The 27,059-nt window shown below is 36.5% G+C and overlaps 1 protein-coding gene across 1 annotated transcript in view; it reads left to right on the top strand.

Annotated features, from left to right (window-relative positions):
- LOC141440176 (cell adhesion molecule Dscam1-like) overlaps positions 1–27,059 on the top strand; it is a 267,224-nt gene that overhangs the window by 87,538 nt on the left and 152,627 nt on the right. The window contains exon 6 of the mRNA XM_074104637.1: positions 17,530–17,566. Within this exon, the coding sequence (XP_073960738.1) occupies positions 17,530–17,566 (37 nt within the window). The remainder of the gene's footprint in view (positions 1–17,529; positions 17,567–27,059) is intronic.

Here is a 27,059-nt window from a genome sequence, read left to right as displayed (position 1 = left end):
CACTTGTGTCATACATATATATATATATATATATATATATATATAACGTTTTTGGGTGTTTGCGATTATCGGAATTGTATGACACAAGTGTAATTTTATGAGGACGTTATATATATATATAAAGTTTTGGGCTATCTCTCTCTACAAACTCTCTACGAAGTCATTTTTAAAGCAGAATCGAGTGCACCTACCAAATGAAAGAGACGATCTCTGCCGGACTACCAGAATGTCACTACCAGATTATTATATTGTCACGCAATTTACATAATAAGTATACCAAATTTCAAGTCAATCCAACTACTGGAAGTTGATCGAATTTAACTTACGAGATTTGATTACAGACAAACAGACATACAGGCAGACAACGGGACAGGTGAAGCTAAGAAACAGCTTGTAAAAATGGCTAGCAAACTGACAAGTTACTATGGCCACTATGGGCGTGTACGTACACGGAAGGGGAAAAAATTGCGTCGGTATTTCCATGTCGGTATTATCCAGGCCGGTAAATAGTGTCACCAAAAACGTAGTCCATACATTTATTTAGACCAAAAAAGTATTTAATATAATGTGGTGGCGCATCATTATAAATAAGGTTTTTAGGTTTGTTTGTCACTGTTCCATTGCAGTCGCCTTCGGAGTAAAAATTCCTAAAAACCAACCGATCTCTCATTTCGGGCACCCAATTTTACAATAAAATTTTATACATATTTTCGGTATTATACAGTAATTTCGACTTCCGTTTGACGACTGCAAACAAGATCCTTTGTACTGAACAGCTTAATTTCAAGAGTCAATATTTGCATTTTACCCAACGGCCCTTCAGAATTAATAAAAACTGAAGGTAAGTATATTTATTACAGGTAAGAATGTTTTACTTTTTAGGGTATCGTGCCAGAAGGGAAAACGGAACGCTATAAATGTCTCTAGATCAGAAGTTTTCAACCGGTGTGGCACGGCACAACAGTGTGCCGGTTCTCTATCGTTTGCCCGAATGTATCTTTTTATAGAAATTTCATTTGCCATAAAGTAATAATTTATTTCTGAAATAGTAATTTCTTCAGAGTTGATGTTAAACTAACCTAACCTACTGCATTCTATATGATGCCAGTTAAATAAATCCTGAAAACAGTATGGCAAGTAAAATTCGGGCAAATGAAATTCGGACAAGTAAAGGTAAACGCAGTGCGGCACGTATATTTTTAGGTGTGCGGCGACACGATCGCCACGAAGTGTATGCGATTCGTATAAATGGTGTCTACGAGACCCTATTAATAATGTTGTCTGAAAGAACACTTCTTAATATATAAGTTAATGTGTCTACTCCAATAATTATTCGTTATAGACTTTTATTTTCTTTAAAAACCGGTCATAAACATTAACTCGTTTTTAAGGAATATAAAAGTTTATCTCGAATAATTATTGGAGTAGACACATTAACTTATATATTAAGGGGATCCCATGCCCCAATGACCTTCGATCTGAATTCCTTAGTTTTCTAATGATTTTTGTAGCTTATTATATTAACAGCAACGGCTTTAAGCAATATATATATTCGTGCAAAATTACAGCTTTCTAGCATTGATAGTCCCTGAGCAAAGCCGCGGACGCACAGACAGACAGACAGACAGACATGGCGAAACTATAAGGGTTCCGTATTTTGGCTACGGAACCCTAAAAAGTTTGACGTGTACAATCTATTTATATTTTAATTATTCGCTTCTGGTAAAACCCTGACCCGGTATAATTTGCACAGTCCAACATAGGTACATAAATAAATGGCCGAACTAAACTAAAAATACCTAACATAAGAATACCTACCCTTAATTAAGGGCATGAAACTTTTAATTGGCAAAGTTCTGGGTGCGGTTGGAGCGGCCGCCGGCCGGCCTGTAGTTGGATGTTTAATGTTAAGAAAATAGTTTAGCCGTTACGGTTTAATGACGGATAGATTTAATTTTACAGTTTAGGTCAGATTATAAAATGTTCTCTGTATGTGAGAGGAATCTACTGAAATTTCTACATCGTTATTTTTATTTATTTATATATTCAAATTACAACTTAGGTACTACACAATATATTATTATATTCTCGCCAAACTGCTACGTTTGATGGCGAGACGCGCTCAGTTTTCATGCAATTTTAACCTATCAAACCTATCCTATAATATAAACTAGGTAGGTAGGTACTTAACAGATTCGCAAGGCAAGTCTAGAAGATATTCTTTGAGTCTGATCTTTAACATAGATTTACTTAGTTTTGATCCTGTAGGTACGACTATAATCTATTTCAGAAAAGTTTTGGGCCAAGTTATTTCTTAACTCGAAATGTCATGGTGCTTCGCTAGCCGCTGCCGTAACGCGCTTGCTTCACTCGCTCGGCTCGCGTGTTGCGTTCGCAACTCGAAGCTCGAAGTTCGTGTCGTGCGGTCCCTCTGACACTTATAGTGTTTAATACGAGAGCGAGAGGGACGGTACGATACGAACTTTGAGTTTTGAGTTTCGTAGTAGCCCTGCAGGGCTCAAAATCGCACCAAAAATGGCTGCCGCACGAGGCGGCTCGCTCTGTGGAGATCCAGCTTAACTCTCCTCCTAGTAAGCCCTTTGCGTCGCGTCGTATCTAATTTTTAAAAAACTAAATTGACGACAAAAGTGACCAATTTCAGTATCGAAATTGTTTTGCATTAGGAATTATTAGTCCCTTTCCAGCGTTGATTAAGTAAGGTTGTTATGTACGAGAAATAAGGTAAAAGAATATACCACCGGTAGCAATTGATCCGTTCTTTCTTAACCGACTTCAAAAAAGGAGGAGGTTATCAATTGGGTTGTATTTTTTTTATGTTTGTTACCTCAGAACTCCGTCATTTATGAACGAATTTGTGTTTTTTTTTGCGTTCGTCTAGGAATGTCTTCAATTACGTCCCATAAGCACCAAATTAGGATCTGATGATTGGATCTTAAGAAATCGAGGGAACTTTTCAAATGTTGTAGGGACACCTATAGTAAAATTGGATATATTTAGTAGTATCTCGTGCATTTGCTCTTGAAAATTTGGTGGAGTGGAACTGATGATGAAGACCACAGTTGACCATCGGAGTGACTACTCAATAACAAGTATTTCACGGGTTGAATTTTAATTACTTTGATACAGTTGCTAAGTAATTTATGCTCCTCATAATGCATATGGTAAAACGGGTGGTGGAGCACCAGGACTCCTCAATAATGAACGTCTCTGCATCTGAAAAAGCAATCTTTCGTAAAAGGTGTCGAGCAGTTGTTATTAAACTATTGTATGTTAGATTATTTACACTATAAAGCGTGAAAAAAAATTATAATCAAAAATTGAACCGACTACAAAAAACCATGAAAATAATTTTGTACCAGTCTGAAGTCGGTCGGTGCCTCAGCACAGCCAGCAGGAGTGATTGAAGCCCAATATACTCGTAAAGTGCGTAGGTGAGGCAGATGACCATAGGTTCACTCCTGCTGGCTCGTGCTGAGGCACCGACCGACTTCAGACTGGTACAAAATTATTTTTATGGTTTTCTGTAGACGGTTCTATTCTTTATTATAACATTTTTACAAAACACCAACGTACGACGTTTTTCCATCAAGAAAAATGTCTTTGTTCCTAAGGCTCGCACAAACACTTTCATTTCTACTAGACAAGGAGGCCCTGATCAATGGCTGTGAAAAAATATAGTTTGCACAACTCATCGGCCCGTTCTATCCCGACTGTTTGGACTTGTTCGAACACATACGACTGAATGAATTTTTGAACCTAACAAACGATTAGCGATCTTCGTCATCTTTCCAAACAACCCGTGCGATATCAACAGGGTGTTGCTTCATTAGCCATCACTTTTCAGAAGACACGGCAGGGTGTCAGCTGATAATCATGGCGTGTTAAGGAAGAGCAGGGGTAAGTAGAAATCTCACAAATATTATAAATGCGAAAGTTTATGTCTGTTTGTTTGTTTGTTACCTTTTCACATCAAAACCGCTAAACCGATTCAGATGAGATTCGGTATACAGATAGTTTGAGTTCCGGAAAAAGACATGGAATAGTCTTTTTCCCGGATAATTGTGTTTCTGAAATCGTTTTCACGGTTTTCACAATAGGTCTACGTCAGTTACGTAATTGTATAAACTCTTCAGCCGAGTTGTTGATACGAGTAAGTATAAAAGTAAGTATAAGTATGTAATAATGATATTACCAATAAAAGAGTATGAGTATGAGTATGAGTATAACGTTTGTCAATAAATAAATAAATAAATATAAATATCACGGGACAAATCACACCAATTGACCTAGTCCCAAAGTAAGCTTAGCAAAGCTTGTGTTATGGGTACTAAGCAACGGATAAATATAATTATATAGATAGATACATACTTAAATACATAGTAAACACCCAAGACCCGAGAACAAACATTCGTATTTTTCATACAAATATCTGCCCCGACACGGGAATCGAACCCGGGACCTCAAGCTTCGTAGTCAGGTTCTCTAACCACTAGGCCATCTGGTACGAGTAAGTATAACGTTTGTCAAGAAACTTACATACAAGGCTACAAAATTGTCACAGGATTTACACCACTAGAGTCACTTTTACGAGTGCAGTTATTAACGAGTACATAAGTTAAGAACAAATTTTACAAGATCAATTCTGATCCTCTTCTAGTAGTTGGATACCTTAAAAATGTAATATAAACAAATTATAATATAGTTTCAAGCACAACAAGTGTATAAACAACAACAAAACTTTCTTTCTAGGAAACCTGTTATCGAATAGCGAAAAAACTACGTAAAGATCTAGTCAATAATGTTTCTCCAGCCAGTCTGTTGGCATAATGTGGCGATCTTATAACTGTATAACTCTAAGACCTTGATTGAAACCCACTATTAACAAATAAAATATTTCATTTAATTTCTATCGTATTTCGTCGGATAAGTTCTTACTTATTTGTCGTGCATTCGCAATTAGCTTTCGTAAACTTTAATAAGCTAAATACGAACCTTTTCGACAAAATACGACTACAAGCTGTACAGTCGTATTGGATCGAATATCGTTCCACCGTCCATCCCAATTTAGGATCGGCACTTGCTATACAAAAAAAGGTTCGTCCGAGAGCATTTCCCTTGTTATTTGTTTTCTACCAAGTCAATTTGGTAGTTCAAAGTTACCTTATTTCCTTTGGGTATACTGAGAGCCAACAGAAGGCAGAAAATTGATTTCTAAAAAAAGTTGGGACGTCGGTCTGTGCTTCAAGAATTTAAGTATTGTGTGAATAAATAATGTCCACCAACGAGACGGACGGATGATCGATCTATTCAAAGCCGCGGGAGAGACCTATGTCCAACACAGTGGACGTCCTATAGCTGAGATGATGATGATGATTGTCATAAGTATTAAGTACATGAGGGAACAGGATGTAAAACTGTGTACCGAACAGCCACTATGTCTTTATAACAGTCACTATTTTATTCACTGGAGCCGCAGGCGAGAGTTGATACTTAAATCGAGGGTAAAATGGATTTAAAGGTTGAGTTAAACACTCTATTCTATTCACTTAGATTGCGCGGTAAACTTAATGATCAAGTACTTAAATATTGTCATTGAATTTCTATAATAACTTTATATATTCGAATGTACGTGGTATGGCATACGACAAATCTGGAATATGACAAAATCGGAAAATGACCAGTTTAGAAAATGACAGATTAGTAATATGACCAATTCAAAAGATGCCGCATTATAAATAAATTTAAATTGCTACGAGTATTTAATGAATGTTGCTGCAGTTCATCGTATTAACATTTATAATTAAACAATGCGAGATGGTAAGGCGTGCGAGCGGTTCCTCGTAAATTGCCAGAACATGAAGCATCGGCAAATACGGTGTAATTAGTGAAATTTACCCACTTTAGGGCCAGGAAACGGTAGGTACCCGAACATTGCATTTGAAAATGAAATGTTACAGAATGAATCGGAATAAATTTACGATCTACAGGAGTTCCATGACTCGTTCAAGCTTAATAATAACACTCGCTCGCCTGCGGGGCCACCAATTTAAACTATCAACTGAAGGATCGCACAACAATCCTCGCAGACATTTCTTATGTAACAGAGTGGTCAAGACATGGAACAAACTACCAGAACATGTAGTCTCAGCACTGAATGTGAATCAATTTAAGATCCGGCTAGACCAACACATTAACAGTACAAAGAATACTTGACCAAGGAGCAGCTAGATACAGGCACAGTCTGGCACAGGCACCTATCAGTTGCTTGCCACTGCCTGCCTGATAATTTAAATAATAATAATAAAATTTACTGCAAAAACTGTGTAGGTACAAAGGTGTTCAGATCAATCCATTCACTCAGAAAAAATATCGATTCTGATGTACGAGCTTTAATAAAATTAAAGTTTTAACGATATAATACGGTCTTTAATTATAGCATTTCTATTTTTATTGAGTGTAAGTTCCTTTCACCTAAATAAATAACCTAAATGTCACAACACTTTTTTTTTATTATTATCTGCCATCAGTCGCAAGACTATAATCAGATCTTTGAGAAGGTGGCGTTTGTAGAGAGGTGGCCCGTCGACCAGCTCTCACGACTTCAAGGGAATACATTTGCAAGCGGATTTGAATGACGTTAAAGGCGCTCTCTATATGACTTTTTGTATCTCAAAACACTTGAAGACCAAAATATTCAACCAATGTGTCTGCCAGTTTTCACTTATGGTCTTATGGTATGGAGACCACAACCTTGACCGAAAAGTCTGCTGAGAAACTTCGGGTTGCACAGAAGACAATGGAGAGGTCAATGCTTGCTCTGATGCATCGGAAAAGAAACGAGTGGATCAGGTAAAAGACGAAAGTCGTAGATGTGGTGGAGATTGAGCGCCGGAATTGGAGATGGGCAGGACACAGCCCGAATGGATCACTGCCGCTGGGTGCGAAGAATACTGGAGTGGAGACCAGCGATAGGGGAAGACCTCTTAATAGATGGATGGACGACATCCGGCAGCAAGCCGGCACCAACTGGATGAAGGTGGCAGGGGACAGACAAAAGTTGAAACGTGAAGTAGGCCGTTCGAAGACGAACGCAACAAGGGCTGCTATATAAATAGATAGAAGTTCTTTTTCACTTCTCATGCTCGTAAAGTTCGTGTTTATGCTGTATCTAGGCGACATAAAATGACTTTTTATGTTCTAGTGCATAAAATAAAATCTTCGTCTAAGACCAATCAAACCAATCATAATAAATCAGTAAAATTAAAAAAATAGAATTATTATAATAATGTATAAAAATAAAAGGTACCTACATTAAAAGTGAACTATTGTTTCCACTGTTGCTATTTCATTTCCTCGCCATCGTAGTGAAAAGCAGAGTGTAAAACTCGAGCATTAAACCCATTTTCCCCTCGACGTGTCTATCCACGGCTCGCACTTCTGAGTTTTTCGAAATTCATGTGCGGAATTACATTTGAAATTTACCACGAGCTTTGCGGTGAAGGAAAACATCGTGAGGAAACCTGCACAAACCTGCGAAGCAATTCAATGGTGCGTGTGAAGTTCCCAATCCGCGCTGGGGCCCGCGTGGGAACTATGGCCCAAGCCCTCTTGTTCTTAGAGGAGGCCTGTGCCCAGCAGTGGGACGTATATAGGCTGGGATGGGGATGATGGGGTGTCTATCTACCCTCGCCGTAACGCCTGGGGAAAAATGGCTCGTTTTATGCTCTTTTTGTACAATCTACTTTTATTCCCTAGTATAAAACACAATAGTGATACTGATGGCACTAGCGTTTATTGGCCCACTGGCGTAATGGCCCGCTGCTGCCATCTCTCAAATTGTCACTTTACAAGCGTACCTTAACAAGCGCCGGTACACTGACTGGCATTTTTTGTTTGCAAGAGTTTAACTTATGAATTGTTTTTTTTTATGTTCTTTATTCAGTGTTTTTTTTTATTTACATTACATTTAATATTTCATAGATTAAATAAAATAAAATAATAATAGGAAGACAAAGAAAACATACCTAAGAAACCTTAACTAAATATATCTATATGTTAGTATAAAAATAAAAATTATAAAAAACACCCCGTCCAAAAGATCTGCCTGTGGCAGAGTGCCCATGATGCTGGCCGTATTACCCCTTTGAACCGCAAGTTTCAGTGTTTGATTTATTTATAATGAGGGCTATCTGTTGCGTGAGGTTTTTAAGTATGGCTTTCAAAGTCTGTTATTACGGGCGTGAAAACAAAGTTTAGATTAAAATCGTATTTAATACACCTTAAAACCGTACCATAAAAATATCTAGCATGCCACAGTGTCCCCGTTTTGTTCGGAAAAAAGGGAGGACGAAGGTTTCCGAAATACAAAACTGTCTCAAAACACAGACATTCATTGCCCCAGAACGCATATTTGCCATAATTAATTTCTGATATTGCGAAATATTCACAAAATTATTCTAATTATAAACAATGCGTAGCTCACTCAAAAACTATGAGATTTGACATTTCGGAGACCTCACGCTACACTAGCGCCTCTAGTGGCGAATTCATACTCGATAGCTCTCATTGTATTTATTGTACGACCGGATGGCCAAGTGGTTAGAGAACCTGACTACGAAGCTTACTAGCGAAGTCCCGGGGTCGATTCCAGGCCGGTACAGATATTTGTATTGAAATTCACTGACACTATTTGCTTGTAATTTGTTATGCAATTGGACCCTACATACGCACATACATACATACGTTCGAAAATAACCCTCGTTCGTGCAGTAAAAAAACTTGCTGTGTCCTCCAGTGTACAAAGTGCGTTACAAGAGGCAAGTGGGTGTTTTTCCGCGCCTCAATTTGAGCCCTTTGTCCTCCCTTTTGTCTTTTGGTCTTGGTCGCCATATGAACGTGTTATTGTTTATGGCCACACGATTTTTTAACCCCCGACGTAAAAAGAGGGGTGTTATAAGTTTGATTGCTATGTGTGTCTGTCTCTGGCACCGTAGCTCTCAAACGGGTGGACCGATTTGAATGAGGTTTTTTTATTTGAAATCCGGTTTTCTAGCGATAGTTTCTAGACAGGTTTCGTCAAAATCGGTTTAGCCATTTTGAGTTATGTAGACAATGTCGGGGGTTTTCCCACTATTATTGGTTATATTTCGTGTGTTGGGTGGATGGGTTATCAGTTGTCCAAAAAAGCAGCTGGTCTAAATAGCAAGTGGTATAAAAAGTAACTGGTCTAAGTACATGGCCTCTCAAGCAAAAGGTCGTGAGTTCGAGTCCGGGTTCACACCTCAGTGTTTTCCGAAAATGTGCGAAATGACATTTGAAATTTAACACCAGCTAAGCTTTACGATCAAGGAAAACATCGTGAGGAAACCTGGACACACTGGCGAAGATATTTTATGGTGTCTGTGATGTTCCCAATCCGCACTGGGTCCGTGTGGGAACTACTGCCCAAGCCCTCTCTTCTGTGCCCAGCTGTGGGACGTATATGCTGGGATGATGACGATGATGTCCCATGACCTCCCGACGAAAATGGTAAGCTTAAAGTACAGTTGGTTTTATAATATTTACCAAACTAGCACATGGCAGTCACTGACATCGAAGGATTGCATTTTTCTTTTTTTGCTGCGTCCTAAAAAATATTTAAAAAACAAACTCCATTTCAACGTTTCGTATTTGCAAAGCTTGAAGAGTTTTTGCTGAAGCCCACTCGACTAACGACCGCTGTAACATTTAAGCCTATTCAAGTCGACTAAATGCCATCTCTTTCAAACCATACGTGTTCGTGGTGCGTGTGAAAGGGACAAATGCGATGGAAAATTGGAAATGCGGTTTGTGAATGGAGCTAATTGGCCTGGTTGTGAATTTAGATACTATATAATTATGTTACACAGCGTATTTATTTAAAGAGTAGTTTTGTCTTATAAAAGTGTACCTACCCGTAAACCTATACACTTTTCTTCATATGGTCATTTTCCATTTGTTCGACAGGTCTTTCGTATTTGGGCATTTTTAGAAAAAAGTACACTGTATTTTTTTTTAACCTAACAAGTTTTGGGTCATTTCTAATCAGAATCACGAGCACTATCGATTTAAGCAATACAAAAAGTGTCCCACTTTTAATTGTCAGTTTTGTGATGCAGTTAACCATACATGTTGTATGGACCGTCACAAAACTGACTAATAAATTTTGTATGGAAAATTAAGGATAATTAAAACAAAACGGGTACATTTTTTTCTGAAACCCCCATTTTAAGACATGAATAAAAATAAAAATAGCTGAGAGAGAATGGACTTAAATGTTCCTATTTGCCAAGTGCACAAATAACAGAACTGTATCTATGCTTGGCAAAATGTACAATTTTGTTAATTTTTTACTGAACCCTTAGGTGCAACGATTCACTCTTGGCTGTTCATAAAGTAGGTATTCCTAATTTAAACAGCCAATTGACAGTTCTCTGTCTCTTTCCCTCTTAAAAATATGTCCCAAGAGAATCCTCTTCGTTATAATTACGCTGTGCCAATCGGAAAATCTAATTTGAAAATTTAAATTTGTTCAGGAATTCCTGTTGATGAGGGCCGATTTGAACCAAATTATATCGAGGCTCCGAAAATCCGACAGTGTTGGGGAAAAAGTTCAGAATTATAATTAAGTAACTTCTGCGCGCGAGCTCACCTATGTAGAATAAGTGTTTGTATCAAAAATACTGTGTCTAATGCCGCCCGGACAACGGATCGTTTTTTTTGCCGGACTTGCGGTGTTGTATGGCCAAGCCGCCGGACAAGTGTAAGTTGTAAGCCATACTAGACTGCAAGTCCGGCAAAAAAAACGGTCCGTTGCCCGGTGAAAACAACGGAAGTGTACAAGCGGCCTAAAAGGCCAGATGGATTAAAAAATATCACGGGACATTTTACATCAATTGACTTAGTCCCAAAGTAAGCAAAGCTAAAGCAATAGACTTAAATACAATTAAACACCTAAGACCCGAATCTTTCGTATTTTTAACCCCCAACGTAAACAGAGGAGTTATAAGTTTCACCCTGTCTACCTGTCTATTGGCATCATAACTCTCAAACGGATAGACCGATTTCAATGCAGAGGCCGTATTGTCTAATGTTTCTGACACTCGCGATCACAATCAAATGACAGATTTTGCACGTGAAAACTGTCATTTGATTGTTTCTATTGGTTAATAACTAGCTGTATTCAGTAATCAGAACACATATCTTAGATGGCTTAGGGGCTGTTTCACCATCCATTGATTAGTGTTGACCGACGGTTAAATGTGATGCCGTCTCAGTCTATTCGAACAAAACAAATAGAGACGGCATCACACCTAACCGCCAGTTAACACTAATCAATGGATGGTGAAACAGCCCCTTAATCAAGTAATTCATATCATAAGATTAACATGTAGATAATATTATACAACCTAACCAATTAAAAGTTGGAAAACCCCGACTTTGTCACTTCAAAGTTCAATATCTCAAAAACGGCTGAACTGATTTTGAGAAATCATGTCTAAGAACCATAGCTAGGAAACCAGCTATCAAATAAAAAAACCGCATTCAAATCGGGTCACCCATTCAGGAGCTACGGTGCCACAAACAGACATATAGACACACACACAGACACACAGACACACATAGCGGTCAAATTATAACACCCCTCTTTTTGCGTGGGGGGTTAATGAAAAACACATTCCTAGCAACACATCCGCGCCCATTATTGGTGGAAACGCTGCCTCAAGCACCCCTCTTTTTACCCGACTGGGCAGGCGGGTTATTGCATAGATAGTCTAAAATCTCTGACAACCAAAGATACTTCACCAGTTATTATAAAAAGATGGCATCACTTTTAATTAGGATACGTGGCAGCCCAAACAGTCTCCTGAAGACATTAGCTGTAAGAAATGAGTGCTCAATTATGCAACACCTAATTAAAAATACCCTTTCACTGGCTAGCTATAATTACTAACATAGTCTTAAGGAAATACTAACAAATTTTTTGGATTGTCTGAATAAATAAAATTATTATTATGATTAAGTATTAGGGTGGAAGTACCGTTTATGGCCATTTGTGTTTATATTGATAAAACATTCCAAACTTTATTTGTTTCAGTATAAACTTTTGAAAACTCACTAAACATATCGTTTTAATACAATACAATACAAAGACTCTTTATTGTACACCAGAAATAGTAAGCGATACAGAAAACTGGTACACAGAAAAAAAAATACAAGGTAAGCAATAGGCGGCCTTATCGCTTAAGGGCGATCTCTTCCAGGCAACCTTTTTTGTTCCGTGAGTCACAGACGGTTCTGGCAGAAAATTAGCGCTGCAGGCGTTTAACGCTTCAGCATAATGCTGAGTCAGCGACCGTTTCACTTTCGCGGGGACACACATCATTGTGTATATTGTATTAAATATTTTCATGTGTTTTTCTGTAATTTTTTAATTTTTATTTTTTTATTTTATTTGTGTTAATTTTGCTGTATATGTTTGTCTTCTGTGTAAGTGAATAAATGTCTTCTTTCTTTCTTTCTTTCTTTCTTTTACAGAAAGAAGGAAGGACTAGTTTACAACAGGTGGTGCATCAAAAGTAGATGAGAAAATTAAAACGTAACAGAAGTACATCTACGAATACATACATAATTATATCGTAAATAAAATATACGTCTAAACTTAATATAGACAGTGAGATAAACAGCAACAAATAAATAAATAAAACAATAACTGCTTATATATTACTTCAAATGTCCAAAACGGTGCCAAGGTCCCCAAAAACGCTACACTATAGAAATACGCAGTAAAATCAGTGCCAAAAACAATTCCTTAGGTATTTCCTGGCGTATCTAGATTCCAGATTTCCAGTTCTGAACTGACAGCATTGAATTTATGGGTCCATTTCCAAGGGGCGTGAAATCTTAAGCAGCAGTTCACCTTTGTGGGAGCCGCACTTATTTGGGAACAGTTCCGTTTAAAGTTAGATATGCGAGAGTTAAATCAAGTTAGCGACAGTTAGAACGATACCTCCTACGTATACTGGTACAAGTGACAAATTTCTGATTTTTAGTTTTTTGCATTTTTGTGATTAATATTTCCTTATTTACCTACCACAAAAAATTTGGACGGATATTCCTATTAGTTTTAGAAATAAAGTGACGTATATGAATGCATCTAACACCGTTTTGCTAATCGGTACAACGTATACTGAGGCAACCGACATGCACCACTATACGCGGCACCGACATTGTCGCGGGCCGGGGAAGTCGAGTGTAACTGGCAGTTGCCTCAGTGTATGCGCTAGCCGTCGCTGCGTGCGGACCGTTTAAACTGTTCTACGAGCACATAATTTGATAGTATATATAAAAAAATCATGTTTTGGTTTGGCAAGACCACAATAGCCGTATTTCTCATAGACAGTCATGGAAACTAAATCCAATGTGAAACCTTTTCGTGATCTATTTCGCTATGATTTCTTTGGCAAATGTATGGGATGTCAACATAACATTGGTAGTACAACGGTTCCACCCCAGTACCAGTACGTGATTCAATTTCCTCGGCTATACCTACATGTACGCGTGCTAGAAATATAACATTGCAGTATTACATTGCATTTTGGTAGTTGAGCATCCCCAAAAAGAAAACAGTAAATTAAAATGAGAACAGTAAATTTCAATATACCTACAGGTTGATAAAAAAAAATCCTGTACTATACTGTAACCCATATTAGGGCTACTGATTACTAATACGATATAAGTGGGAAAACATCGAAATTAGAAGTCTTCTTGCGACTCCACTTCCATACAAAACTTTTTTTTCGAATCACAGTATTTTTCTACTTGGACCATATTAGTAATTAGTAGCCCTAATGTGGTTTAAAGTATAATACAGGGTTTTAATAACACCCTATACACATTTTTTTATACACACCTAAGAAATGGTACCTGGCTATGTATATGGCGAAAACGGGTAAACCGTATGAAGTTATAGAAGTTTCCCAAGACTCAGAAACAGACAGAAAATTTAAATCTATTGTCAAGAAGACATTAATATATAAGGCGTATTATTAAAATTAATGATTATATCATGGATAGGGAAATTTGGAAATAATTCCGATCCGCATTGGCGAGTGCTTACTCCAAATAGCGAATTGAGAACTGTTTTAAATATGTAGTTGTGTTAAATACTTGTGATGTATAGATATCACTAAAATATGATTGTAAATCTGTTTACAAAATATACCCAGGTTTATTGCCAGACTCTTCTCAACAGAGGTTTTTACGAACCGGTGGTAAATTTTTTGACATTTATAAGTGCTTGTTACAATCTAAATTGAATAAAGATATTTTGACTTTGACTCAATATTTCATGTCAAAGCTTGTCTTAAGCAAAGTGCCAATCAGACTCGCGCACGAAGGGTTCCGTACCATCTATACAACTTCATTAGGATTAGCAAAAAAAATTGCAAAAAAAACATTTGTTGTAGGGGGCCCCCTTAAATATTTATTCTGATTTATTTTTTGTTATATATATATTATATCGACTACAGTTATACATAATCTGTGAAAATTTCAACTGTCTAACTATCATGGTTCATGAGATACAGCCTGGTGACAGACGAACGGACAGCGAAGTAGTATAAAGTAGTAGGGTTTCCGTTTATACCCTTTGGGTACGGAACCCTGAAGAGGCACAAAAAGCTAAACCGTTATGTGGATACAAATGGGTGCGATGCGATATATGTATCACATGAGGAACCTTTCACAATAAAATATGAGTACACATTTGAACAGGAATACGAATCAATTGAATGTGCTTCCATTAATTTAAAGCACTTAATACAATTACTTTTCTTAATAAAAACCATTTATATTTCAAGTGAGGTTTTTTATAAAGGTATATTTCTGTATTTTGTATAGCACGTTTAAAACATTACTAGCGGTATATTGGTACAAGTGGCATGCTAATGTTAGCGTATAATGATGCAAGTGATAAAAACGTTTATAAATCAATAGATGAAGGTAAAAGAGCATCTTTTTATTGTTCATTGCAAGCCATATAAGTATTTCATCTAAAAATTCATATACAATATAAAAATATCGTTAGATCAGTAATCTACGCATTACGCCGTATACTGGAGCAAGTGGTAATTAGCTCAGTATACCGCACAACTACAAGATGTAAAATACGCGTATAGTAGTGTATCTGCCATTTTCTCAAAAACTATAAAAAAAAATAAAATTCCATGAATACAGGTAGAAAGCCAATATTTTCTTTGGAACTAATGCAAAATTTGAAAAGTTATATCACCAAATGAGAAAGTTACAGGTTTTTGAACCTTTGAACAGCTCTCCTGTAAATTTATGATTATGCACTTGTACCAGTATACGTAGGAGGTGTCGAGAATAGCTTAGCTACACTAGCATAGCTTTTCTCAGTGATGTCGATTAACTAAAGACTGCTAGAAACACAGGAAAGCTCAAAGTTCTATCTTACAGACTGGCTAAGACCCTATAGACGGTCTAAACCCAAAAAGTCGTTTTTGGACAAGCATTCAAAAAAATAAAACATTTTTTTTACCAAGAAAACATTTACAAAATAAATATTAATGATTATTAATATCATGGGCATGTTCTTTTCTCATCCGTTTGAAATTGTATTATTGGGAACTAATAATCTGTGGAAACTTTTTTGGTAAATTTTTATGTAATTGTATTATAATGCGAGTTTTATTTTTCCTATTTTGTGTCCGAAGACAAAAATAAATAAAAAAAATAGACGCAATGATTAAACAATAATGAACCAAACAAACGCAACAATTTCGAGTATGTTTTACAAGGGCCAATCAACTTTTTTACCGACACTAATCTGTCCGCGACATTTTTCAAACAATTGCAGATTTTTGTAAGTAAACATGTTTTTTCTGTAATTTAATAGATGGGGTACATGAATACATGGCATCCACCGTAAGTTCAACCTATTAAAACGTGAAATATATTGTTGGAAGTACGATTTTTTGGTAACGCCAGAGACAATTTTGGTAACGCAGGAGACGCCCAAAGTGTCGGTAAAATAGTAGACTGGCCCACAATCGCCCAAAGGTCATTATACAGGCTTATAAAACCGCAATAACATCGAAATCAACAAACAGACATTTTCCAAAAACAACCCCGCATTTCCCGACATGAAATGCTCGGGGTTTAATTATACTCATGTCAAATGTCGGGGGTGTAAGCCAGCCTGTAAAACATCAGTAAATGTTGCTATGAATACTGCAGTTCAACATTAAAGAGTGGAAATGAAATGAGGGCTATCTTCGTTATTGACAGTTTTTTAGGGTTCCGTTGCCAGAATGGCAAAAACAAAACCCTTAAAGTTTCGCCATGTCTGTCTGTTTGTCCGTCCGCGGGTTTGCTCAATGACATCAGCGCTAGAAAGCTGTAATTCTGTCTGTTTGTCCGTCCGCGGGTTTGCTCAATGACATCAGCGCTAGAAAGCTGTAATTTTGCACGTACCTATATAATGTAACAACCATGCCGACAAAATGGTACGAGAAATTTTTGTCAAAAAGTTAGAGAAAGATATACTTGCATGTGATATCACACGCAAGTAGCGCCGTACCTACTAAATATTGCATAGAGAAAAGTATTTTAGACAGAGACATTTTTTTCAAAAAATCACCATAAATCCAATTTTCAACCAAATTAAATTTTCTTTACGCTAAACATTGTTTGTATATCGATATTTTCATAATAACGTATAGGATATAGCAAATTCAGGAGAAGTCAAATACCGTAGCAAGATAAATATGAACTTTTCCAATAAAATACGATAGCACGTCATTATACCCTATCTATACCCTTGACGTATTTTCGAAATAAAACAAGCAGCGTCCTGTTTCGTTTTGGTGAAAATTGACCCTAAAAGTGATTTTCTAACAAAAGATTGTTTCTTGTAAAATATTTTTATCTTGTGGGATAGTCATTTATCATGTATCAACGTCAACTTGGGGTGCTAAGTAATCTCCTTTCAAGGTTTGGAGATATAATGTATCGTCAACGTAAAATGCAGGATAATAATAATTATAATGATATAGGGTGTATAAGTTTCGGTTAAAAAAAAAAACATTTTAAAGACAAGCTTTTTTTGCTGACTGTACTTTTGCATTGTCATCTAAACTACATTATATTAGAGTATTTCTTAACAAATTCCAAGTCTATGCCAATAACCGTTCAGGAGTACCGTTCTACGGAGACGATAATGGCCGGACCACCAGGATTTTATTGACAGATTATTATATTATCACCAGATTTACATAAGCATGATAAATTTCAAGAAAGTGGGTCAAATTTAACTTCCAAAACTTAACCTAAATAAATAAATAAACAGGGCAAGCTAAATAAAAGTTTGTAATAAAAAAGTTTGTACTAAAAACAGAAGGATTGTGGATATTTATTAAGACTGTTTACTTGTTATAGGTTTTGTAACACGTTTTATTTCTGTTTCAGATGAGGATAACTCTACAGTTGCTGACATGGGAAGCTTGTAAGTTATTTGTTTGTAGCATACTTGTCTTGCATTAATGTCGTAGTAGCTATAATGTCGCGGATGAGCAAAGTAATTATTTTAGTTCATTAACATACATACATACTAAGTACATTATGTTAATGCCATATTTTTTTTATTTGTTTGGAATAAACTATAAAAATAACGAAAATAATTTAAAGGTACAATTGAAGTATACTAAACTAATAAACAGTTCAATTTTTGTACACCACACACACATCTCACAAACTTTTAATTTATAATATTAATAACAATAATAATATGTAATAATAAATATCATGGGACACTTGACTTGAGACCAATTGATCTAGTCCCAAACTAAGAAAAGCTTGTACTATGGATACTAGGTAACGGATAAACATACTTATACAAAAAAAACACAATATCCAAGACCCGAGAACAAACATTCGTATTATTCATACATATATCTGCCCCGGCCGGGAATCGAACCCGGGACCTCAAGCTCCGTAGTCAGCTTCTCTAACCACTAATTGTCCATCCGGTCGTCAAAACGTATTTGTAGAATGATAAGGTTTTAAGGTGGCAGCTATTAATCATATTGGTTGACTGTACACCTTTATCATCAGACATTATTATATCCGGATACTTCTCTGTAGTCTCTCCACGAATTCCTTCGTGCATATTATTACATTTTTTTAATTAAAATTCTTTCGCTAATCCCACGTAGCTGAAATATGAACTGAAAATAAAAAAGTTACGACTGAAGCCGCTACTTGATATAACTTAGCTATATTACGGTGTTTTATATGTATGGTAATTTTGGAGGAAATGGCGTAAATATGATAATTTCGTATAATGCCAGTTAAATTGCCTGGTAGCTCAGTGGTATGACCTACGGCCTCTCACGTAGGGATTCGTGGGTCTGAGTCCAGGCTGCCTCCAAGTTTTGTGGAACCCATCAGCTTTTCGGAAAAAATCGTGAGGAAATCTGTATTTATCTAAAACCCTCTCGAGGCATCGAAATTTATCGAAACATGTCTGTCTATCACAATTTATTATTTATTTTATTTATTTCACAAATCTGAAGAACATTTAAAATAGTTAATGGATAGGCAAGTTCGCCTTTGTATCTTCTTTTTCAGTTAGGTTAGCTGGAAGAGATCCCTTATTAGGGATAAGTTTGCCTTTGTACTTTTTTCTGTTAATGTGTACTTTGTTTTTTTTTTATTTTTCCATGCAATAATGAGTATAGAGCAGTTACATATTTATTTAGTTTGTTATTTTTTGGAAATTGATTTCCATGGCGAGTCAACTTAAACAGGGTATTTCTGTAAATAGCCAATCACGGGAAATTGTTTATAATGTATATAAATATTTTGTAAAGAAGCTGAAAGTTTTATGAAAAGTATTGATCGTAAATTAATAAGGTTCAAGACCGAGTTATAGAAGCAACGGGGATTTCGCAAAGTACATTAAAAAAATATTAAACAGCGGACCAAAAAAATTCATTTGACATACCTAAGAGAAGTAGATACAGTATAACAACAGCTCTATATACTTCCAAATAAAGGCGGGGTGTTCTCAATTTAAATTAACGATGGAAGAATTCATATTGTATTAAAATTAGAAAAAGATAAAGAAGCGTAATATTATTACACTAAGGTTTATTTTGTACTGATGGTTATTCTTTACATAACTTTTTACGGTAACTTTGAAAAGTTTTGCTAGTTTTTAACAGAACAGAACCACACATCACGATCGCGTGTCATCGTGAATACCCGAAGCATGCTTCTAAAATCCGAAGGTTTTTTTTAACAGCTCACGGAGTGTATATTTTAGTAACGTGTACCCCAACGTTAGTTGTATACTCTACAAGGCAAATGAGCGCAATATTATTCAATTCACTTTGCATGTCGATCTGAGATGCAATGCAAAATAAACTTCTTTGCATGCATAATTTAAATACACTACTTTATATTGAAGTCCTACTATTTCCGTTCTCAGTAGAACTAGGTGCAGATGAAAATTGAATCGCTTAGGTACCAAGGTGGAAGCAAGCCAATTAAAGCTATGTTAGCTGGAAGAGATCCCTTTCTTTTAGGAATAATTTCCCTTTGTCATGAAAACTTCAAATTTGGAATTAAGGTAGCTAGCTAGCTCGCTATAAGAAAAGCTACAACCTATTATGAAAAGTCTGAAAATCCTAATTTTATGTCTGCCGATTTATGTCACTAACCATCGAAAATGACACCAAACTGGTACATTTTGCTTAGGAGGGAGCTCTGCTACTGGATATTTAAAATACCCACACATTTTGTTCTAACTATAGTATAATTAAGTCAGATAAATATATTATCTGTTACATAAAAGACCAGGACCCTATGAATAAATAATAAGTCAGAAAGCGTAACTCAGTCAGAACAATATCCACACAAAAAGTGGCCATACTTTGAACCAAAACGACATAGGATTCAAATATGAACCATTTTCGAGGTTGCAAATGCGTGCTTGTTGATTGGTTAAAATTCAGAAACAAAAAGGAGGGATTGGTTTGCGCGCGTGGTGCAATGTCAGATGCACGACAAACGACACGCAGAACACGGTTATTAAGCCCCACCTACTAGAGGCCATTTTTCTAACGCAGTTACACAATACATTACAAATATTCTTAATTGCACACCAGAAATCACTACAAAAAAATTTCATGGACACATAACTTTAGGGTAGACAATAGGGCAGATCAGTTACAATTCCTGACTTATTATTTATTCGTAACCAGGGCCTTACCAAAGAGTTGTGAATAAGGTCCTTCAACCAGCTTCAATTTGCTTCCCAACTGTTCCTCTATTTCCGTCCTACACGAGCATCTCCACTTTGATAAGCAAAACGGAATTCAACAATCCACGACCTTTTTTTACAGCTTATGATTTGAATAGGATTTCGCGTAGTTTATTTTTAGAAGTAAATATCCGATTTACTTCTAACAGATTAAGCGTTCGTGTATATTTGGTCTGAGTTCTATACTCTGGAAAAATGAAATAAGATAATCTGACAATCTTTCTATCAGTTTTTGTATGTAATTACCTATAGTAAATAATAACCAGTGACGCAAAAAAGGTGATATAATTTTGACGCCATTGTCTGTATGTAGCATTGTAGTGTGTGTTTGAGTGTGTCTTGCATTGCATCTCAAACGGATGGACGGAGTCTGATGTGGTTTTCCACATTTCTAATTAGGTTAGGCTATTTAATAAAACTTATGGCAACAATAGCATTTAGTATATCTTCGGAAGCTCGCTTGCCGTTGCATTCGATTCTCTACTCGATCTTTAGTGAGCCACGCCAGCATTTTTCTTTATTTCCCTGATACGTCACCCATACATCACTCACTTGTGTTAAGTAGGTTACACAACTATTCCGTGGGATAAAGTATATCTACTTTTGTTTTACTTATACATTTGGATCCGAAAAGAGCTAGTGCGCCAGCGAGCTATGTGGATATACTCGTTATATCAGCACAGAGGGTGTCTAGTACATTTGGGTCGAGAGGATCTCGCCGAAGAGAGCTATTAAATAAGAAAATGTTTTGATTAGTCTGATTCCGGCAAATATAATGCAAGCACACTGACCTGTTCGAGCTCGGTTCTGATGCATCTGCGAACTTGTAGTGGACGACTTCTTGAAACCTGGCGCCAGGGTCAGTGAAAACACTCCAACAAATTAAAAGTTTTTGTTCTTGATGAAAAATAAACACGAATTACACACACAGCACACGTTTTAGTCTTTGTTAGCAAAGGACGAATCTTTTGAACTGGCCGGACACACCACGACACCAGCTTCACTCCCTCTCGTTTTCTAGATGGCGCTTGGTGCGAGCATGCGCATTGGTCAATGCGTAATGCCATCATCAGACTGTTTAAGTTAGTTGAAAAAGCGTAAAAAAAAACAAAATCGAACACTCGTAAAATTAAGATTGGCTTTTGGAGTCTTTTTGTATTTTTTATTTCAACTCCAAATTTTGTTGGTGTATTTTCGATATGTATTTTACGGGATGACCGTAAAAGTAGCAAAATTTGGAGTTGAAATAAAAAATTCAAAAAGACTCCAAAAACCAATCTTTTAGATTGCTTAATAGCGACATCTCTTGTCCGGGTGGGCGGTTAGAATGGAGTGTTGAAAGTTTCTCGATGAGGGCTACAACATAGATGTCGCTAGTGTCGCTGCTTAAGTGACTAAATAAGAAAACAAACAAGCTGCGATATGTGGTGCATAGGAGAAATTTGTGTCTGTACTCCTGTCCATTTGTCGTATAGAGGTATAGCACGCAGCACGGAATGCTGAGGACCTGGGTTCGATTCCCAGCGCTGGTCTCTTTTTCTGGTTTTTCTGTGCATCTATGTTTCAGTTTGTATGTTTGATATGTGGATATAGTTCATCAGTCACTTCGCAAGCTATAGACAGTGCCACGAGACTTGAAGTGAATGATTCCACACACAGCTACATGAAGTACTGATTGCAAAAAAAAACGAGTAAATGGAACAAATGATTCAATGTAAATGTACTTAAATAATAATTACACTTCGAAAACAAATCTCAATCAATTCGATTCGAAAACAATTTTCGTGTTATTCACACAAATATGTGCCACGATCGGGGATCGAACCCGGGACCTCAAGCTCCATAGTCAGGTTCTCTAACCACTGGGCTATCTGGTCTTCAAATGAGTGAGAATGAAATTAATACAAGTGGTAACTCCAAATCCTCACGTTGTATCACACGTATACTAGTTGTGTACAATGCCCATTGAATCGTGTCACGTGACAGCTGTCAATATCATAAGAGATGCGTGACTCTCGGGTCCATAAACCATCTCTTTGCCAAAAATCACGTTAATCCGTCGCTCCGTTACGTCGTGAAAGACGGACAAACACACAAACACACTTTCGCATTTATAATAATTATAGTAAAGTATGGAGTCTCTTTCTATTATCATCTATTATCATATTCTGTCCCACTGGTGAGCAAAGGCCTCCCCCCGATACTTCCACTGCTCTCTCTCCCCTGTATATAAGGGCCAGTCCTTCAAGAAGTAGTCCAGTTTTTTCGCAATCGCCGTCTTGGTCTGCCAGGTCACCTTCTCGAGTTCATGGATGTCCACTCGGTGGTTATCTTTGCCCACAACTCATCCGGCATGCGGCAAACGTGGCCAGCCCAGTTCCACTTCAGCTTAGACTTTACTAAATAAGAAAATTCCAGTCCTGCGTCAAAGCTGACACACCTACAATTCAAATTTCAAATGATTTATTCAGTAAATAGGCCGCAATGGGCACTTTTACACGTCATTTTTTTAAACTACCAGCGCTTTCAGAAAGACCATCATTGCCAAGAAGAATGCGCCGCAAGAAACTTGGCAGAAAGTCATTTTTTCATAATAAGTAATATAATTACAAATAAAATACTTAAAAACTATATTATACAATTAAAGAAAAAAAAATACAAAAAATAATAATAATAAACTACACTTTTCATTATCATCATCATAATACATCCATCTCTTAGGTGGACTTCCTACGATGCGCTTCTATTCTCCGTGCTATAATATGACCCACACTTTTATTCTCAAAATATTCTTGAATTTATGTCTCTTCCAGGATTCTTGTTCTTTCCACTCTACCGTATTTACGACAGGTGTTCTCGGCTCCTAAGTAGGCGTTGAAAAATTCAAACGTTAAAGTGCCTTTTGAAAATTTAAAAACTGATTACCAAGATGACAAAACGTGGTTTGGCCGTGCTGTGTAAAGGCAATGGGGTTGAGATCGTTTGCATGTATTTTTAAAGGATCGCTCGAATGAAGGTGATGTGTGTGAAGTGAGTTGCTACGGCTGATAAGTAAGAAGGATGTGAAGAAAACGAGCAAAAAGGTGATGATGATGACACATAATTAGCTACTAGTAAATTTTATGTAGGCGAAGTCCACTTCTTCTTAAATTTAAGAGCTACGCTTTTGTCGGTGCAGTAACCGCCACTCCGCACGGTCTTCGGCCAGCTGTTTGACTTCCTGATACGACACAGCACCCAGTTTCTCCTTCACCTGGTCAAAATAGGTCAATCTTGGTCTTCCTCTGCCTCGTCTAAATACTTGTACGAAAATAAAACGTATGTTACGGATTCTTTTTTTTATATAAAACTGAACCTGATGTTAAGTGCAGATGAGGCCAAAGGTGTATCTCACCGGTTCAGTAACAGCCTATTCACTCTAGCCTTGAAGAGCCTTAGATTGTATTTATCCGGAAACACAGACGACGGTTGCGAATTCCATTCCTTAGCAGACATATGTAAGAGACAGAGAAATGGTTAAAATTTAACAAGAGTATAGAATTAAACTACTTAATTTAAAACCTGAAACAGAAGATCGGTTTTCTTTTTCTTTCTAATATGAATTTTCAGGAAAACGAAGTAAACGGACGAGCCACGAGCGACATTAATATTATGGTTGTACTGTATGGGTGTATTATCTCTGATTTCTGACCCACCGTAGAACGTTCTCACAGTAAGTGTCATAATAAATTCCCTGTCTAGCAATGCGATGTCACTAAGTACGATTTTATTTTATGAAAAGTTTCCACAAAGAGTCACGATTCAGTTGGTTCGAGTGTACAAAATGCTCTAACGTTGTATAATATTATTTATATTAAAATTTCAGGTTTCATGGTAAACTTTCGACGTCTTCGTCGTTAACGCATTTAAAAACTTCCAATCCTATCCCCCTGATAGTATGTTCCAAGTATAAAAGTATATTGTAATAACTTTTCAATCTTAAAACAGAACTCGCGAAGTAATCAGGCAGATTGTCGACCGAAGCCGTTGCCTCGGGTGCGAGATGAAAAATTAAAAAGTTACGTCCTCGCAAACAACGGTCGCAATTGGTCACTGAACTATTTTGCCGTGACGGTGCGATTGAATGTTTAAAAATGGAACATTTAAAAAATTCGGTTTCAAAAGGATCGTTCTAACATTCCCTAAGGCAAAATGGAACCAAATTAATTTATTACAAAATGCTATCAAATAAAATGGAGATACCTTTAAGGGTGCTTGTACTATTCAACTTCTTGGATATTATGATGAGAAAACTCTGTAAAAATCGAAAATATTGATATCGTCCGTAAATACGAATTTATATATATTATACTACTAGCTGACCCGTCGAACTTCGTACCGCCTTACAGAAAATGAATGTCGTGTTAATTTTTAACTAAACTTTTAAAGTAGGATTTTATTAACGTAAGTAATGAAATGAATACAAAAAATATTAAGTTCAATAGTTTATTATGATAATCTACCTAGATACAAAAAAAAACTAAGTCGGGTTATATACTTACTAACACATTTACATACATGTGTGGACTAAGTATGTCTGAAATAAACATTAATAATTATTTATACAGATTTTGATGAAATATGGTAGGCATATCATTGAGATGGTACTACAATTAACCGAATGATCTGGAACGATTGAAACCAATCGATTTGACAGTTGTGTGAGAGTGACGCCGGTAGACACCTAGCGGGGATAACTGATTGGGTGATTTGATCAGTTATCGACCACCAAGGGTTGAAATTATTAAAGTACTAATATCGCTATTTTAAAAAAATGGGGGTTGGTGGTAGAAAGGTTAAAAATTAGAGTTGTATTTATATTAGAGCCAAATCATAAAAAATAAAAAATAATCCAAAAAATAAAAACAAAAATTTGGGGTGGCATATCAGACCTACCGAATATACACAGAAAAAAAAAAAAAAATTGGTCAAGCTGTTTCGGACGACTTTTGTTACAATCACTGTGACACGAGAATTTTATATATTAGAAGAATAGCTGACCCGCAAACGTTGTTTTGCCGTATCAATTATTTTAAGTAAAATATTTTGCTAGTTAAATATAAAATAACTAACTTATTGTAGGGTGTTAGTGTGTGGGGATGTGGTCTATGACTGAATGAGGAACGGAGCGCTACGAGTATGAACGATGACATCCTATAAAAATAACAAAACACTGAACATCCATTTTTTTATTCATTTTACTTTATATTATTATTTAAAATGATTATCTTTATAGAGACGATATATTTTATAAGATCTTTAAGACCACTTCAGAATTCCCGACCTTTTGCTACAAGGTAGCGCTTGCTCAAACGTCACTGAACCCTATTTTGACTATTGCTGACATTTGTTATCCCGATCTCTTAGAAGAGCAGCTTAATAAGCTTGAGCGTATTCAAAATCTATGCATTCGGTTTATATTTGATCCACGTAAGTTCGATCATGTCCCTAACTTTCGATCACAGGTCACTTGGCTCCCAATCCGCCTTCGCCGTAACTCTCACATCTCCACCTTCTTAACGGCATTCTCTTTAACCCTCGCTCCTCGCTACCTCAAAAGCTAAATCGCAGCTGTGTAACTTCTATTCGGTGCTCTCAAAACTTCTCCTTCATCATCATCATCAGCCTTTTGGATATCCAATCCTAGATGTAGGCCTCTCTGTTTCCTCTTCTTCCACTCTTGGCGATCTTGTGCCCGTCTCATCCAGTATTTTCATGCCGCCTAATGTCGTCCATCCAGCGCTGCGGTGGTCTGCTACGCCTCCGAATATACACCCTGGGTCTCCATTTCAAGGTCTTTTAAAGCGACTCTCGTCCATTCTTGCAATGTGTCCTGCCCATGTCCGCTTTTTCCTTGCTAGGACAGCCATGGCGTCTTTCTTAGGTCTCATTCTTCATAGGTCTTATTTCGGATCCGCTTTCGTAACGCTTCCGGACACGAAGGGTGATCCCGAGCATCGCTCTCTCCATACCTCTAATATTAAAATTTTCATGTCACAGTGTTTGTAACAAATTTCCTCTGAGACTGCTTGACATTTTTATGTTTTTTCTTGGGTATTATTCAGTAGGTATTACGTAATTTATTAAAAGTGTTAACAAACCGATTTCATTCAAAATTCATGTAAACACCCACTGGATCGAATCAATAACACATTTATCTATAATTCGTGTTTTTTAACTAGATGTCTAATCACTATTTTCGCCAAAATTCACTTTGATTTCAATTTATTTTTCATTTGAAAATCTTCGTCAAAAATCTGACGTTATTTTTTAATTGAAATATGTGTATAATCTGTAGAAGCATAGGCTAGCGTAGAGATGGTGGAAAATTTTACATTTAAAAATCGATTAATGCGCGGATGAATAAGCGATTTTATTTTACTTTCCTTAAAATTAAAAAATAGTTGCTGCTTTTATAATTGAAAAAAACTGTCTTTGGAATTAAAATCAAGTATTGTAAATAATAAAAAAGACAAAAATACTTTGATATTCAATTCATAAATAATCGATTTATTGAACAGATTAATTATTTTGCAATAGGTTCTACGTTTTCACATCACTAAAATGTCTATGGTCGGGTTAATGGCGTCTTTGTTTACGCTTTTCATAAATTGGATCGGAATACAATAAAGGT

The sequence above is a fragment of the Choristoneura fumiferana genome, chromosome 22 (assembly GCF_025370935.1).
Source record: "Choristoneura fumiferana chromosome 22, NRCan_CFum_1, whole genome shotgun sequence".
Taxonomy (NCBI): Eukaryota; Metazoa; Arthropoda; class Insecta; order Lepidoptera; family Tortricidae; genus Choristoneura; species Choristoneura fumiferana.
Note: the sequence above shows the minus strand (reverse complement) of the source record. Positions and strands in the feature narration are given on the sequence as shown.